Source organism: Parasteatoda tepidariorum, chromosome 2 (genome assembly GCF_982258835.1).
Source record: "Parasteatoda tepidariorum strain Cologne lab strain chromosome 2, Ptep-v5.0, whole genome shotgun sequence".
Lineage (NCBI taxonomy): Eukaryota > Metazoa > Arthropoda > Arachnida > Araneae > Theridiidae > Parasteatoda > Parasteatoda tepidariorum.
In genome coordinates this window covers 10,256,337-10,275,713 of record NC_141756.1, presented here as the reverse complement: position 1 = coordinate 10,275,713, position 19,377 = coordinate 10,256,337, and the positions used below count along the sequence as shown (strand labels likewise).

At 32.4% G+C, this 19,377-nt stretch overlaps 1 protein-coding gene across 1 annotated transcript; it reads right to left on the bottom strand.

Moving 5' to 3' along the window:
• Positions 1-14,934: 14,934 nt before the first annotated feature.
• Positions 14,935-16,938, bottom strand: LOC122269350 (uncharacterized). Its single transcript, XM_043041988.2, has one exon. The coding sequence runs from the start codon at positions 16,936-16,938 to the stop codon at positions 14,935-14,937; it is 2,004 nt and encodes a 667-aa protein (XP_042897922.2).
• Between the last annotated feature and the right edge of the window lie 2,439 nt (positions 16,939-19,377).

The window sequence follows — 19,377 nt, the reverse complement described above, 5'->3', positions numbered from 1 at the left end:
TTGTTGCTCCGTGATTACTGCAATTACTATGTATAAATTTAGTCTTCGTACAAACGCGAAGACAAATTTTAGAGGTTGAAAATTAATATTTATCCTTAAGATATTAGAAATAATAATAAAAATAACAATTTATTTGAGTCTCAAGCTAAAAAGTAGTTGAACTTGACTGGTGAACGTGTTTCAGTCTCATGGTTTCTATCGGGCATATTCTTACAACGAATTTAAAACTTTAAATTAAGAGTGGCGATTACAGAACACCTCGTATTCAAAATGTGAAGAAAAAAAAGAATGGAAGGACCAAACAATAGAGGTCGCAATGGAAATATGTTCTGAAATAGGATTGAAATAAGATATCTTATTGGAGAGATTCCATTCAGGATTTAATATCACACGAAGAAAGATTGAAAGGTCTGTTTTAGGCCTAAATGCCTACAGACTATTTTAATTAAAGAAGTCTGTGGGCATTTAGGTTGACGATAAAGAAGAAATTCCTTACTGTGGAATGGTATCAGTCAAGATTTCAAATGATAAAGGAGAAATTCTTTATTGTAGAGCAATATCGGTCTAGGCTGTAGATTTTATTTTTGTTCAAATTTTACCCTTTTTTTTTAAAAAAAAAAACTTTTATTTAGACAGACTGAAACAGCGCAGGACATGGAACAATTATGGCACCAAGAATTGTTTCAAACAATTTCGTTGGAATGCTTGTGACCAAAAGAATGTTTTGCATCCTTTAAGTTATTTGAAATAATAAAGAATAAAAATAAGAGGAAATGTTTACCAAAAAAATTTTTTTTTCCTTCATTTGAATTTTAAAAAAATAACTTAATACTTAATTTGCTTTTTTTTTTAAATTTCAGGTATAAAAAATGGGTTTAGAAAAAGAAATATTTACTTTTACACCATTCGATTTTTATCAGTAATAAAAAGAAAGGCTTTTATTACTTTTTTTATTTTATTTACTTCTTGTTTATTATTAAATTTTTGCGTTTAAAAATTTTAATATTATTCTGCATCTTTTAATAGATGGTAAACAGTAACAAGCTTCCTAACACCGGAATAAATTTCGAAAACTTCCGGTGTATCCTTCCGATTATGTTATGCTTACGAGGCAACGTGTGAACAGCCTTAATATTCTAAGAGGTTAGTTGATTTCATTTCTGAGCAGTTGTTGTAGTTGTTGTTGTAGTTCATTTACGTCACGCTAGAGCTGCACAATGGGCTATTGGCGACGGTCTGGGAAACATCCCTGAGGATGATCCGAAGACATGCCATCACAATTTTGGTCCTCTGCAGAGGGGATGGCAACCCCCGCTTCGGTAGCCCGATGACCTGCACGCGAAGTCGAGCATTTTACGGTAGAACAGTTTAACGAGGACCCATACCGCATACCCTCGGTCCCTACGCAGACTGATCAAAGTGGTCACCCACCCGCAGACTGACCGCAGACAGTGATGCTTGACTTCGGTGATCTGCTGGGAACCGTGTTTTAACAATCAGTCCACTGCGGGACACTGAGCAGTTATGATATATCATGTAATGATATTCAGAATTTGAACACGTGTAAAATAAATGAGTACATGATTATTAAAATTGGTTTATTTTTTGATGAAATTATATAAAAACGAGTATGGCGTTTTCATCTGTCACTTTTAGAATTTTTTTTTGTTTTTTTTTTTTTTCGTTTGCATTGTCTGTTAGACAAAACGATGGATGGTTGTTGTTGTTGACGTACGCAATTAAGGCAGAGGGTGTACGATTGTTCTTGTTTTCCAGTGGCGCCATCTATGGTCAAGAATTAGACTTCTGAATTCGACACCCATACGTCACACCCGTTTATAGAGTGGACACATTCATACATCCATTCATTCTTCCACAGATCGTAATTTTGACCTGAATCAAAGAAAGATCCATCTCCAAATCAGTAACCCCAGAGGTATTGATTTGTTATGGGAACATGGAGGACTTTGAGACTCGTCAGATTTAACGTGCATCCGTCACCATTTACTAAACGGGGAGTCTCCGGCCGGCAGGGATCGAACCCACGACCACTTGGATATGGGCCCAGTGCCCTACCAACGAGGCTGTGCAATTTAGAAAACTTCCGGTATATCTCTTCGCTTATGTTATGCTTACACGGTGATGTGAGAACACGTTTAATAGTTTAGAAAATTTTATTATTGTGATTTGTGTTTAAATTTACGCGTAATTATACCATTCATACGAGTTTGCTGTGATTTATAAATTCTAATAAGTCGCGAGCCTAAAACAACCTCGTTTTGAGTGTTATCCCTTATTTTGCTATATTTGCGTAAAATAGCACCGTTTATCATTTTTTGGGTAACATCACAGCAACTTGCGAAGTTTCGTTGAAAGTTAGACAGAACGACAGCGTTATATTGAAAACAGTACAAGTATAATGATATTGGATAGTGCGTTTAGAATAGTAAAAATCAGTCGGAAGTAGTAACCCGTGTTACGATGTCTTAAGATGAATTTCACCCATCTGCACTTAACTTTACGCGGCACTTAGCTTTTAACCATCCATCTTGTTTAAAAAACATGCAATTTTTTTTATATATATATTTTATTGCTGTTCTGGGGGTGTTTCACCGAACATACCACCTGTGGTCTTTACCCCCACCCCAACAGAATGAAAGGAACTCCTGGTGTAGGTAAACTGACATCGAAAACAAGTACAGGGGTTAACGTAAGATTGATTTTTGGCATAGCAATATGAAGTCAAAAATCTCGCCAGTGATATGTTTGTAAACTACACCTTCCCTCTTACACACGAATTTGCAGCGCATGCTCGACAAATCGAAACCAAAAATCGAAATACTACATCAGTTGTGACTAGTATTGACAGCACTGGTCTAATAATTAGTTTTACACTACATCCACAACCTCTAGTGAGTTGTGGTGTTTCTTTATTGTAATTTGTTCCGTTATTGTATTGTAATTTTATAAGTTGTAATGATTAATATTAATTCATAACAATCTGTCTCTTTGCAGAAAAATCGGAAATTCGTAAATTTTATAACACATTTTTTTTCCCGAATTTTTGAGAGATTTATAATTTGTAAACTTTAAAATTTAAAAAAAAAAGCAAGTATGTTCTTAAAAGTTAATTCTTTATATCATTCTGAAATTCAAATTCTTGAAATAAAAAAAAAACACAATTTATGTACTTACAAAAAATAAATAAATTAAATAAAATAAATAAAATAAAGAACATTTTAGAGAGCAATCTGAGCTGCCCAAAACATTAAATTTCATGTAAAGCACAAGAAATTGGAAAATGATAATAATTGCTGAGACATAGTCTCATTATTATTTCTTAGCGTTCAATTAGTTTGTAAAAAGCGTTTTCCTGGTTTTCATTTGTGCGTTATGGAAATTCTAATTATTTTCATTCAAAAAGTCTTTCAAAATGTGATTTTACTCCTCTATTTCAATTACAAGTTATTTTGATATCTGCGTTGTGTACAAAAAAGTAAAACAAGTACAAAAAATAAGAAGAGCATTTCACAACATTTACTAAGATGATAGGCTATATATCAAGGATGATAAAAAAAAATATTGATTATTAAAAAATAATTTCATTGCTATAATAAACATTGAGAAGAAATCCTATTATAAATAGGTTAATATATAGGTTACTACAATAGCTTTTATAAATATGATATTACTCTGATACTTAAATTGCAAGTTACTTTGATTTTTGGGTCGTGTTAAAAGTTAAAAATATTTTAAAAAAAATAGTGAGTGGAGTCCCTCCGCGCGGAAGAAGTTAAACTTCGCAACCTGCGACGTTAATTGTAGAAGAATCAGCAGTCGTAGAAGGATCACTAGTTCTATTCAACGACTCCTTTTCCTGCTCCGCTCTCTTCCGTGCTCTGTAATCACGGTAATATTGTGCATTTTTCCCTCGTGGACCTCTTGAACCAGTGCTTGTGGTTGCCTCACCGTCTCGCCCTGGAAAATGTATTTGTATTAATAATGTTTGTGAATGCGTCATAATGTAATTTCAGGGGAGAAACAATCAATTGATATTCACAAGAGACGTACCTTGACATAACCTTAAATCCGTCGCATTGTCCGTGGGATTGTTTCCACTCATTTTTTACAATTGTTATCCACTAAATTTGAAAATAAAAGATACTACCCTATTAAATTATATGTGTATCAAAACAAACTAAAAAAATATTTATAGAAAAACAATACTTTTATGACTTTTATTATTTTTATGCTAGTGAGAACCAAAACAATATGGAAATGAATGAGGGAAAACTGGATCCTACCACGTGATTTCCCGGCCAATAAAAATGTAGCGTTAAACGTTTAACGCAACCTTGTTGGAAGTCGCATAAGAAGTATAACTTCAAAAAGTGTCTCACAACATTCACTAAAATGACAGATTGTCTGTCAAGGATGCTAAAAGATAATTAATGTTTAAATAAATAATTTCATTGCGGTAATGAATATTTAGCTAGAATCCTATTACCGTTCAGCAATCTGAAAGACTTATTTGTGGTTTTTCCTTGCATGTAACGCAAAATTTGATTATTTTTATTTAGTGTTAATTGAAATGAGTTATTCTTATAATTTTAATGATTTCGATTGCACTCCAAGTAACTTATGAGTAATTTTGATTTCTGGGTTGAATTAAAAATAATAAGGACGTTTCCTTATATTCACAAAGATGATAAACCATCTATCAAGGATGAGAAAAAAAAATTTATTATTTGAAAACAACTTCTTTTAGATTATGAATATTTGGCTGGATCACCTAATACCGACAAAAGCAATCTGAAAAACATTTTTGTAATTTTCTTTAGCATGTAACGCAAAATTTGATAATTTAATTTTATTTAAAATAAGTTATTTTTATAGCTTTCATAAGTATATAATTGTATTTCGATACTTAAATTGTGGCTTATTTTGTTTTACTGGTTGAGTTAAAAAGAAGAGCTTTTCGTTTATATTCAGCAAGTTGATACATTATCTGTTTCATAATTTTATAACCGTCGTCGAACAGCCGACCTAATTTTGTGTTTACTCCTACGATGTTCAACTCCGTAAATTCAATTTTAAATCCAATCCAGAAGACAAGGAGAGTCCTGGATCAAGTATATTCCTGGATCATTTGCGTTACATGGAGAGGAAAACCACGAAAATCTCCCATGGTTAGCCTGACCTCAAGGAGACTCCTGATCTTCTGAGCCACAACGGCTAGGCCTGATCAATAATAAAAAATGTTGCTTATAAAAAATAATTTCATTGAGATAAGGATGAACATTTAGTTGAAATTCTATTACCGCCAAGCAATCTGAAAAACATTTTCGGGGTTTTCCTTTGCGTGCAACGCAAAATTTGATTATTTTAATTTCAACTTTATTGGTTAAAATAAATTATTTTTATAACTTTTATAAACATTGTTTTACGCCGATATTTAAATTGCGCTTTACTTTGATTTTTGGGATGAGTTTAAAATTACAAAAAATATGAAGAGCATCTCGCTATGTTCACCGAAATAATTGGCTGTCTGTCAAAGACGCTAAAAAATGATTTATTATATAAAAAAAATTCATAACGATTACTGAGCATTTCGCTGGAACTCTTTAAGCGTCAAGAAATCTGAATGATATTTTCGTGGTTTCCCTTTACGTGTAACGCAAAATATGATTGTTTTCTTAAAAAAAAAATTTAAAAAAAAACGTTCATAAATGCAGAAATGTTTAAATATTTACATAAATTATGAGTTATTTTATCTTTATTCCTTGTTAAAACAAAACAAAATGAAGAGCATTTGATTGTGGGCAATTCATTAGCAAGGTAGATAGTCTTACGCGGACATTAAGAAATAAATTGGAAGATTTCGATATATATATTATAATAATTTAAATAATTATTCGTGCAAAGGCATTAATAAAGATCGGAAATTGATAGATGCGCTATACAATCGAATTCTTAATAAATGCTACGAATAATTATTTTCATGAAAAAGATTTTTATTTTTAATTATCATCGGAAAATTTAACAAATTTACGATTGCATAGCTTATATTTTGTTTTAAAAAATGTGTCATTAATGTGCATTTTTAATTATAACGATTTCAAAACTAAATGTTTAATTGGGTATAATATGAAAATAACACAACTACTTCGATTTAGTAGGAACAACATATGACGCAATGCTAAACGAATGGAATTTAGTTGTTGTTTATTTAGTTATTGTTATTAGTAGTTGTTGTTATTTGTTTTAGTTGTTGTTGTTTATTTAGTTGTATTTAGTTTCAATAACTTTTCTTCATAATGCAATAAAATCTGGCGAGCAGCTATTTAAACGATCGAACACTTCGTTTGTTTATTTGTGGCTTGAAGTTAGGCTCGCAGAAAATGCCGTTCATGGGTTAAATTTAGTAGGAACAACACAACCTGTGACATAGGCTATATTATACCCAATTATTCACATCCAGCAGGAAAATTAATTTACGAATTTTATCTATCTTTAATTAAAATTCTTAAAAGTATCCTTACTATTCTTTACAACGCCATCCTCACTGGATGCACTTTTACACGCGAGCGGCAACGTGATTAGTGAGTGTTGAGGATTTCAGTCGCATCCGTAAAAAATCACATTCAGTGCAAACGGTCCTTTAAAAATCTAAAAGATTCCGCTGTGTTAGTCATGAGCATAGCCAGTGCAGATCACGGTAATTATTTTTAAAAAACTGCTCGTCTATTTTAAGTTTTATGAATACATTTATATTTAAATACATGTAAAAAATAAATATGCATATGTGCAGTGCATAATAAAATGGACCACCCGGAATTACTTTTGATCGAATAGTCGGATCGTAATATTCTAAGACTCAACCTAAATGGCTCGGTTGAAGGGTGAGCTCAAATTTGCTAATTAATAAGGGCAGACGATATTTTAAGTTTCTAAAAGAAGCACAAAAACATTTTTTCTCTAAATAAACATACATTTTCTTTGACGGATTTTGATTTTTGATCCCCTAAAAAAGGAGGTAGCCGCTATCTCGTAAATATGGTTGGACTCTTGTGCGTACTTTAACTTTATGCGTATTTTAAAATGTCTCGAAACCATTTCAAATGAAAAAAAAAATTGCATTGAATTATAATATTCGTTTTTCCAAAGCTTATTTTATGAAGGGTTAAGTAATTAGTACTAAATATGCTAACATATGTATAAAATATTATACTTATATAATTGTTGAGCATTAAAACACCAATGCTAATGAGCTTTACTACCGATACCTTGGAAATAAGTGATTTACTTCCCCTCGAAAGGGACATATATCGAAGATAATTACTTGACAGAGGTAAATTTTAAAGACTATGAGTTAGCCATGAAGAACAGCATCACACCAAGCAATGCTGAATGCATTTTCTTTTTATTCTTATGAAAAGAATTACACAAAACGAGTTTTTATTTCATAACGTAAAGCCACCAATAAGGATGTATTAATAAACAAAAGCTATATTAATTGAAAAACTTAGTGGAAAAACAAGGTAAGTTATATTCTTATAACAAAAAAAAAAAAAAAAAATGTTGCATCCGAACTATTTCATTACCAATTTTTATTAGAAGCCGGGATAAAATTCTTTGCTTTATTTTATTTACATGTGCCATATTTGAAATAAAAATCTTGTAAGCATACTAAAAACTTATGTGGTTGAGTGATGCGAAAATTAAAATTAAAGTTTAAAAAAATTGATTGATGATTAAAACTGAATCCTTTAAGCAACCACTATTCATATTGACGCAACCACTTTCTGTTATATTTTCTCATTCATTATTTTCTCCTAAAAATGTCACTTGTTCTTCCATTAAGCTCTTTAATTGTGTCGATTATGACTGGGCTATAAATCGATGTATCGAGACATATCGATTTAACGCATATATCGGCAAGACGATACAGCGACTTTCATTCAATGCGATGCATCAGAAATCTGATTTAAGCCGTCGAGTAAAGACAACGAGCGCAAAACGATATAGCGATATAAGACAAGCAAGGATATAAGATAACGATATAGCGATATAAGACTCTTCTCTCACGTTCCGACGTCGACTCGCGCTGTGGAAGACGATGTTCGTTTCGTTATGTTGAAATGGCCTCCTTGATTGGTGAGCTGTAGAATCAGAATCAGAGTTTTGAGAACGCATATCGTTATATCGCATGTTCCTTTTCGCACCTCTTAGCTTTTTTTTCTTTGTCGCCACTTTTCTTGTAGATTATTTTCAGTGGGACGAACTTCGTGATCGCCGATGTTACCTTGTTCTGAAGGCAATCTATTATTGAAAAGAATATATAAAGAAGAGTTTCTTCATTAATTAGATAAGTTTTTTTTAAAAAAAAATTCTTTTTATTTTTAAATGTGAAAATTATCGGCAATCTAATTTAGGCGCCCATAAAGAATTGAATTTGTTAGGTTATTTTTATACTTTCTTTTACTTTATTTAAAACCTTTTGGATGAAACTTCTAATAATTTAATGAGTTTTTATTACTGATTTTAAATTTATAAATCTTGTTGTTTTTATTTTTAGAAATAAAGTTAAAACAAAATTTATTTTTGTCATTTGGATTTGGACATAAGTCAATCAACTTTGTTTATACAAAAAAATTTGAAAGGTTTGAGTATTTTATTTATTTTTTTAAATCATTTAGCACTTCGTTTTATTAGAGAGTATAATAATTTTTTTAAAAAATATTATTTTCATATTATTTGTTAATTAGCTAAATATATTATCGAATATCACAATTTTTTTGTTTTTAAGAAATTAAATCTTACTTCGTTTTTCGTTCATAATTCGGTCATTATTTGATTTAATTTAATTATTCATCTGAAGGTCCCGCAGTGGACTGATCGTTAAAACAGGGTTCCCTGCAGATCACCGAAGTCAAGCATCACTGGCTGCGGTCAGTGTGCGGGTGAGTGACCATTTGGATCAGTCAGCGTGGGACCGAGGTTGTGCGGTATTGGTCCTCGTTAAACTGTTCTACCGTAAAGTGCTCGACTTCGCGTGCAGTTCGTCGAGCTACCGAAGCGGGGTGCCATCCCATCTGCAGAGGATCAAAATTGTGATGGCATGTCTTCGGATCATCCTCAGGGATGTTTCCCAGACCGTCGCCAATAGCCCATTGTGCAGCTCTAGTTTGACGTAAATGAACTATAATAGAACTATAATAACTGAAATGATAATAATAAAAAATAGTGTTTTAAAAGCGTTTTTTTTTTCTAAAATTTATTTAGCACTTTGTTTTAAACATACAAATAATTTTTAACGTTTCATTTCGAAATTGAACATTACGATCGAACTTAATAATTAGGTAATTATTTATGCATAATAATACAAGAAAATATTAATTTGTAAAAAACGCTTTAAAAAAAGTTTTTAACTCTTTGTTTTAAGCGTATTATGAATTTCTAAACAAACATTTCAATAAATATTTTAAGTAAGATTTGTACATTGTAGTCAATTTATTTAATATCTTAAGCAAAACATACATATCTTCAAATTTATAAATTGATTTAAATCAATCTGAGTATGAAGTTTTGATAGAAATCTGACTTTCTGTTCCTTACAGGTAAATGAAATTCAAAAATACTATATATCGCGATACATCGCTATATCGCGATGCAAAACTGACGATGCATCACGATATATAATCTCTAATATCGCCCAGTCCTAATGTTGATATATGTTTTCCAGTTTAGAGCATGATTTCGTAGTGTTTCTCAGTAGTGATTTATTGATTCTTTACCTACTTTTTATTTACCTAGTAGCAATAATTGGTCATGACTATTCGTTTTGAGTTCTTTTGGGTAATTTATTATATTGTGAGAATTTTATTTTATTGATTGTTCAGATTGTTTACAGTCAGAAACTAGCAGAAATTAATTATTTTTATTAAATATCAGCTTTCTTTAATTTTTAATAAGGAATAATATTTATTTCTAAATAGACAAATTGTTCTTTCTATTAAACTTAGAGCAAGATTTTCATGTGTAGAAAACTTTAAATTGCAACAAAACAACTATAAATCAGTTTTCCATAATTCCTTCTTCACTTCCTTAACCATTTTAACATAGTTAAATCAATTTCCCTTTTGAGTTATCTGAAGTGAAAGTATTAGAGTCTGATAAAAGTTTTTTAATTATTTTATTTTGTAATTATGTAATATTTTATATTTCTAACAATAATCAATAATCAAATAATAATACCTGCGACATGAATACGCTTAAAAGTAGTATTATTCAAATGATATTGCTTTTAATTAATATTGCTTAAAATTGTTATAATTTCAAACAAATCCATTTTTGATGCTTTTTTTTTAATAGCTAAGCCAAGATGTTTACGCACATTAAATAATGTTTCTATTTAGAATCTTATAAAAAAAAAATCGAATAAAAAATACAGAAAACTTTATTTCAAGTGTGCTAATTCGGGTTAGGAAGCTCATTACGGGCACAAAATGAAACAGGAGAATAATTATAGTTCTTCAGAAACAAAGACGTCTGCAAAAAAGTTAGGAAGTGAATGGTTTTAACTTAAAATAAAATAATAAATTTTCATGTCAAGAAACAAAAATCAATCAAATCGGGTGGAGAGGACCCTTGATCAGCGTAATATCTTGTTTTTAAGATATAACCTTTTTTAATGTCATTTTAGAAATAAAATCTTGTTTTTTTAAGTAATAAACAAACAAAACCAACTATAATAGAATAAATTAATTAAAAAAATAAATCAATAAAAAAGGTAAAAGGAGGCTCATGATACAAACTTTAAAAGAAAGTTTTCAGATTTAGTTTTAGTTTCTTTTTTTTGTTTTAACCATTGAAATTATCAGCAAATGCATTAATAAAGCAAACGTCTCAAGAACGTTAGCTTGTAATCTTTTCTTCCTCAGAATATGAGAGTTCTCGAGAATCATATATATATTCTCCTGGTACTTCGACAGCAGACGACTACAAGCGAATATACCGGTTGTGTTTTAAGAAAGAGCCATTTCTTCCTATAAACTTTCCCCTTTGGCGATCATCATTTGGCATATACTGGGGCGAAAAAGAGTGTTAATCTAGTAGGTAATAAAACCTAGACTTGGTTCAGAGTATGGTGATTGATCATCCCCACGCCCATAAAAAGGGGGAAGCAGAGACATTCAGTGAGAAACACCCCTGACACGTTTTATTGCATATAAAAAAAAGATTACGTTTTCGAATAAATTTAAGGAGATTTGAGAGCACATGTTAAAATTTGTTGATATTTTCTGACCTTAAAGTTTTTGAATGGATGGTGTTTTCAATAGGGATGTAAACAATAACAATCTCGAGCTCGGCACCTACTCTAGTTCCGGTTAAAAAGTTTGCAGCTGCTTACTACATGTTATTCTGATAGGCGATGTTTTCAAACGGATCATTTTGTTTTCAATAAAAGAAATAAATTGGATAATTTCTGAGCTCAAATCTGCCGTATTTCATAAGATATTAATGTTATTATGTAATTCTGGGGAGTTTGGAGTGAAAATTTGTTTTAGTTATTTAGTTATTTATTATTGAAAAAGGTGACATGGTTGCTAGATTTTGAATAATTCGCTTTTTTGGCAGTCTTGATTTGGCCTCTTTCCATTTGTGTATTACTGTTTGTTCGTGTTGCAAGCTGTGCACCATCTTACGTTGGTGTTAACACTTTTAGTATTGTAAACACAAGTATTGTTAGCATTGTAAACATAAGTAATAAGTAATCAAATACATTGTTTGCAAGAATCTCAAAACACAATAATGCCAAATGCCTTTAACATACAACTGATAACTGAAACAGTAACCCGGAAATTTAGGCAGTCCCGAGCTTGCAGCGTTCCCTAGTGTAGAAAACACCATCCATAGAATCAATGTAATTCGAAGCCTGTCCTCAAGATGTGAGGAGGTCTGGTCGCCTTGGTTACATTGGAGTGTCATGGATGTCCAACCTACAATTTTCAACTTTTACTGAAAGCAACAGAGCGTTTTTATCATCATATGACGTGCAAAGCATTAATCGGTTTCACTGCGATACCTAATGCTCGACACGTTGTCACGGTCATCCCAACCTCGAGCACGTGACTGCTCCCAACCCCCATTTGTTAGAGCGTCTCCCCACTTTCTTCCCCAATGCTTCCCAAATCCTTCATTGGCATGATTGAACAATTCGCTCCTTTGTCTTCATCTCGACGCGGATCAACGTCAGAAACGACGCTCATCGCGAAATGCCGCGTCGTTATATCTAAACACGAGGATGAACTATCCACAGAATAGCTTGCCAACTCTCGTCACAATTCCTCATAAGAAATGTATCTCTCATTTAGATAGCCCAATCTAAGCCTTCTAACTTTCTTCTTTCGAGTGCAGTTTACTGAATTGAGTTAAATAAATAAAGGCTATTAGATTGCTTCTGCCCACATATACGAATACGTGGGATGATCTAAGTTGAGGATGGTTCAGCAAAATCTTTCTTTTCACATTTAAAAATTTAATTATACAGAACGTGTCATTTAATTACTTACAGTTGCTCATGTTTAAGTTGAAATATTGAAATCATTTACTTTAAATTTTGTGAAAATTGTCCGTAAAATCTTCACATTGTACATAATTCCGTATTGTGTTACCTATGATAAATAAGATATAAACTTTATTTAAGTCGTACTGGAGTTTTACAATGGGCTATTGGTGACGGTCTGTAAAATATCCCTGAGGATGATCAAAAGACATGCAATTGCAATTTTGATCTTCAGCAGTGGGGATAGCTTCTCCACTTTGGTAGTCCGATGAACTGGGCTTTGAAGTCGAGCACTCTAAGGTAAGACTAATGAGGATTGATACCGCACACCCTCGATTCCTTCGTACTCTGATCGAAGTGTTCCCCCATCATTTTATTGACCTATGTCAGTGATAGTTTACTTCAGTGATCTACTGGGAACCATGTCTCATGATTTTCCCACTGTGGGACAATAAGTACTTTGGAAATCCAATTATACCAAGAAATTCAGCTAAAAAAAGGTAATAAAACGGAGGCAATTCTTTTAAAAGATGCAATTTTTTTTCCAGTTAGAAAGTACTATAAAATTTATAAAGTAACATTTGTACGATAACTAAGAAATCGTATCTTCGGATAGACTTTGCTAAGTTGACGTCACATCCAATAACTTATAATTCTACTTTTCGTTGGAAAGCAATATTAAGGCGTTTGGCACAGTGGGCAAATGTCTGGTATTTATATAGATAAAATAAATGTTTGGCTCAAGCAGAATATTTTACGGAGAGTTAAATACCCTTTTTATGCAAAATTAAATAATAATGGTTTAGTAGAGCATCAAAGTTAAAATATTGGAAACAAATTAAGGAGAGAAAAAAAAGAAAAACATTTAAGAAGCAAATTAAGAACATTTTATTTGACAGTGACATTTTATTTTTAATAGAATAAGTTCTTCTTACATTAATGTAAAAAAAAAAAGGATTTCTTTTTTTTAAATTGCAAAACAGCGTATTTATATCTCTGCATGCTTACTATTTGCTTTTTCTGCTACTGGCAGATCAATTGATGCGAAATTAATCCCTTCAGGGCCGAACGATGGAGAAAGAACCCCTTTCCCAGGCTCGCGAACGCCGAGCTAAGAAGCGCTTCAGGCTCTTTTACTGCCTGTACTTCCGTACTTCCGGGTTACTGTTTCCGGTGTGTTTTGAGGCCATTTGACTCACAGCGTGTTCATTCTGTTTTGAGACTCTGTTGAGTAGTATTTCTTGCATACATAGTATTCTTTATCTGGTTTATTATTTGTGCTTACAATGAGTTCTTAGTCTGAAACTCGATGCGGTTTAACATTCTGTGTGGTTTAACATTTGAAAAGAGAATCGCTATAAAACACTTATTACCTTATCAAACATATGTCAACTTCGAAATTTAAACCAAAATTATAATTTGTAAAATGAACTTAGTCTCACACCTCGAACAATTAGCTAACACTAACGTATGATGCTCGGTTAGCGACAAGAACAAACACTAATGAGTAAAAAAAAGTCGAATCAGGACTTATTTCAAAATCTAGCAACCTTATCATCTTTATTAACAATATATGCATAAATTACTAAAATAAATTTTCACTTCAAGCTCACCAGAATTACTTTATATCAGTAATATCTAATGATATACAGCAGATTTGAGCACAGAAATTACATAATTTATTTCTTTAATTGGAAACAAAATTATCTGTTTCAAAATATCGCCTCGCAGAATAAGCTATAGTAAGCAGGTGTAAACTTCCTAACCGGAAGTAGAGCAGGTCAAGAGCTTTGTAGTTTACATTTTTATTGAAAAACACCATCCATAGGAGAGTACAGTATTGAGATCACGTTCGACCACAATTTGAGATCGCAGCTCTCGAATAAGCCATCTGGAGAGAAGATCGGCTCAATGTCGTGATCCTTTCCCCTTCTCACTCAGTATGGGATTGTATAACGACATTTCTGCCTTCTGTTATGACTCGAGATTCTTTTGCTTCTAATTACTTTATTTTACAATACAACACTCAGAATAATAGGACTATTTACAATATATTATTTACATGTATTTGTTGGATGCATAAACTTACATCATAAAGATGAAAATCGTATCGAATTTTCTTAAACGCAACGTATAGTAAGTTCTTTAACGTAATATTATAAACATAAAAAGAACATAAAATATAGTTGCCAGATTCACAAACTCTAATACAAAATTAACTAGAAGAAAACACGACGGAAATGTTAAACTTGAAGTGAGTGGCAACATACTCCCACCTTTGTATTGCTCTAAAGCAATACAAAAAACCTAATACTGTAACATTTCAAGAAATTAAAAATTACGAATAGTTCACAAGTTCTTTAGTGTCACGGTACTATTCGACCTCTATATCGAATTGTTCTTGCGTCCTCTAGTTGGATCTTATTTTTTCTTACTACGGGATCTGTAATGCCTAAAACGTCTAAATCACATACTTTTGGCAACTCCATATTTTGCAAACTTAATGCAACTAAGTTAACCTTTTTCTTTTTTCTTCCTAGACCTAAGATTGTCCAACCTAGTAAGGTTTCTATGGCTGAAACTCCCGATCTTAATACTTCTATTTTTCCAGTCAGAATTCTTCCAAGTACATCAGCTCCTAGAAGAACTCTTATAGGGGGCGTATCTTTTCCAACATCTGTTATTTCTATTCCTCGAGAAGCTAGATCAGCAAGTAAACTTCTATCCTGTATCCTTGGTAGCTCTGAGCAAATTTTTGCTTGGTCAAGAAGAGATATTGAGGTCTTATATTTGCGATTTAAACTTTCAACAGTTACCATATATCTCTTATGCTCTGAAGCAGGAGAAGTTCCTCCGCCAAACAGTCCTTGAGAAAACACTTCGCTTCCAGAGGGAGATAATTTCAGTTCTTCAGCCAAACTTTTTTCAATATAGGAACGCTGTGATTCATCATCCATTAGTGCACGAACACAGACTTCCTTGTCTCTGTTTCGTAGTCTGATCGTAATTGTTTTGAGATAGATTTCACGTTCAGAAAGACGATTCGTAAATAATATTTCTGTTGATTTCTGTTCATCACCTGCTATTTTGTCCTTAGATGAAGAATTAATTCCTTTACGTAGATCTGGACAAAGTATTGTGTAATGCCTCCGTTTACAAACTAAGCATCTTACATTACTGTGACATCTTTTTGCCATGTGACCAGATTTGAGGCAAACAAGACAGCATCTCTTTTGTATAACTCGTGATTTTCTGTCCTCATAACTCATTTCTGCTATTTTCTGACAGTCTTGACTTGGATGTGATAGGTCACAGAAAATACAATTGTTTTTTCCTACTGAGGTGTTGGCGATCAGTGTAGTAGCAGTAGGTTCATCTCTTTGGATCGATTTGTGGTAATGCTTTTGTTTCTCGCCACTTCCCTTATCTCTACCAAACCCTTCACGAGCTAAACTGATCATTTCTTCAGATTCGACCTCATGTCTCAAAAAACACATTAGTTTTTCGAGGGATCTCTGACTGGTAACGTCATCAGTATTTTCAGAAATTCTACTCCGTTCCCAGGCTCGCATAACATTTTCAGGTAAGCATGACTCTACAAGAGGCTCTAGAAAATCAGCAAATTTCTCTTTCGTACGTCCCAAACTTTCCAAAGCTCTTAATTTTGTTTCCAGCATATCGTAGAGGGTAGCTAAATCAGGAGAATTCTTTCCGGCAGTAGCATTTTTCATAACAAGAGAAAGGAGATCTCGAACGTATATTTGTACTAAAAGATCTTCTCGGCCAAACCTTAATTTCAATTGTTTAATGGCTTTCGGATAATTCTCTGCTGTTATTGGGAAACTGGAAACTAATCTTGCTGCCCTGGATTCGGGTACCATAGATTGGTATAAATATTGGAACTTGTCGATCGCAGATAAATCTTCGGATTCATGAATTTTTGAAAATATACTCCAGAATGTGAGATATTCTTTAGGATCACCAGAGAATGTCTTCAATTCAAATTTCGGTAGTTTTAGTTTCACGGCATTATCCTCTAAAGAACTTATGGCGATGGAACCGGAGTCCTTATTTAAAAAAGTTGCGACTTTTGCGTCTAATTCAAGATAATTATCTCTGTAATTTTCCGCTGCTTCAAAATCAGTTTCGTATTCAGCAACGGTCTCAGGTTTTTCTAAAAGTACTGAGGATATTTCATTTTGAATTTCATTCAAACGAGAAAATTTATCTTGCAATTGTGACCTTAGTGCGTGCAACTGATTAATATCCTTGGCAACAGTTTCCGCTGCCGCCAAATATTGCGCCAACTTATTCGACGTGGTCGTAAAAGTTGTTCTTAATGACTTTCTTTTCACTTTAAGAGCATCCATATTCTTAATGTAAATAATATTTAGTCGGTTTATTAACTAAATTCACTTAATAGGCCTTCAGCTTCTACTTATTCTAAATCTCGAGTTATTTTTCGTTCTTAAACTTAATTCAAATCAAACATATAAACTGTGCATAAAAGAAGACTTCGTAAAAAGGATATAACAGAAGCAGCCAAAATTCACAATTATTCGTACCTATTTAAACCTTGACAAAGTAATATCTTGTTCGTAATTTTGCCGTCTTCTATTTCACATCGAAATGCAGAGTACAATGTCTATGTCACGGACGCCACTTTGTTATGACTCGAGATTCTTTTGCTTCTAATTACTTTATTTTACAATACAACACTCAGAATAATAGGACTATTTACAATATATTATTTACATGTATTTGTTGGATGCATAAACTTACATCATAAAGATGAAAATCGTATCGAATTTTCTTAAACGCAACGTATCGTAAGTTCTTTAACGTAATATTATAAACATAAAAAGAACATAAAATATAGTTGCCAGATTCACAAACTCTAATACAAAATTAACTAGAAGAAAACACGACGGAAATGTTAAACTTGAAGTGAGTGGCAACACTTCTATAATATTTTTCAAATTTAATTCTCAAACATATTTTCTATAATTTCTACGACGCTTTCTGTAAGAGCTATGCTTAATGTAGTTTTAAGTTCCTTAAAGCTTCCTTATCTAAAAAATTTTAATCTATTTGAAAATCAGGACGGAAACTAACGTACTTCCTTCTCCTATGACTATCCACACGCTAAGGCGAAAGCTGGAGAAGTGTTGCCATAGGTAGAGAGTTCTGCTTTGATCGCCCATTTTGATCACCTATAGCCATAAAGGCTCATTTCATATGGATGGTTGACCGTGAAAAGCTAAGCATAGATGACGCTGAAAGTTAAAATTCGTCGTAAAACTTCAGGGTTACTATTTCAAATTAATTTTTAAGCCTAAGCATAAAAAAGAGTGCTATCAAGCATTATTATACTTGTAATGTTTATATAGCATTATTATATGTCAATATAAGGCCTTTTCTTTTCATTTAAGTTTCAACAAAACAAACCATACATAAATTTGGCATGCCCTGCAAGATGCAACCCAAAAAATAACTAACGGTGAAATGTTTCACAAATATAGCCAAATAAGGGATTAAACTCAAAGCATGGCAAACCTAACAACTTATTTCTGTTGTGAGATTAATTTTCTTAAATTTGTTTTATGCTCACAACCAGTTTTGAATTTATAAATTATCCGAAGCTCTTATGAATGGTAAAATTGTACGTAAGTTTAAACATAAATCACATTAATAAAACTTCTTAGAATATTAAGCCTGTTCACAGCCTCGTAAGCATAACATAAGCGGACGGATGCACCGGAAGTCTTCTAAATTTCTTCCTGTTTCAAGAAGCTTGTTATTGTTTGCATTCAGTCAACCATCTATATGGTATTGTTGGCGGAGAAGGGCGAATCATGCGATAATTACGGTCCTCAAAGGGTTGAAGGTATGCCTAAGTTAGGTACCTTCAAAATGACGTCAGCTGGAACAGCTCTAGGAAAAAAAATTATCTCTATTTTTTACAGTTTATTGATAAAAAGAAATTAAAAAACAATATTATACCTTCATAATCTGAGGATTTTGATCATCTGAAGTATACGTTAACAATGGAGAATCGAGGTGGTTCTATTTATACTTATATGTTTCATATTTCTAAAATTATATCAGATTAAAAATATGTTTTAATACAATTTTTCCAGTTATGTTTTATTGCTTAAGTATTGCTTGCCTACAATAATACTCACAGCCACTGCTGCATCATAGCATCATGTTTTTGTGTTGTCAATCGGCTTATTAATGTTGAAAATAAGTAATCCATATGTAAATAATGTTCCAAGAGCAGAAAGTAGGAAACTTCTTTGAAAGTCAATCATTCCACATGCAGATATTTGGATTATTTCTTTCTTTTCGATTCTGTCAATCAGAAACAAAACGTTTGAATCCATTGAGTTCTTGAAACCATACAACTCCGCCAACTCACCGACATCATTCTTAATTTTAATCAGTTGTTCTGGAATGCGTGCAGCAAAAATAGTTAAAGATAGCAACATAACTACAGGAAATATTAAATTACTGGCACTTTCGACAATTTCACTTGGCAAGAATTTATGATCCACCAAAAATGTCGCCAAAGTAGTATAGAGACACATAAAGTTGACAACTACCAGTACAAAAGAGGGTACAGACACAACGGATTTTAATTGAATAATAAGTTGCACAATGTCGAAATATTTCTTCAAAATGTTCGATGCAAATGCTGAGGAAGGAGCAAAAGCTAAAGTTGCCAACTCCTTGCGATATCTTTCCAGTATTTGACTGCAATGATATAGCAGCAAACATAATTGCAATGTTATAGCACAAGGCAGGTA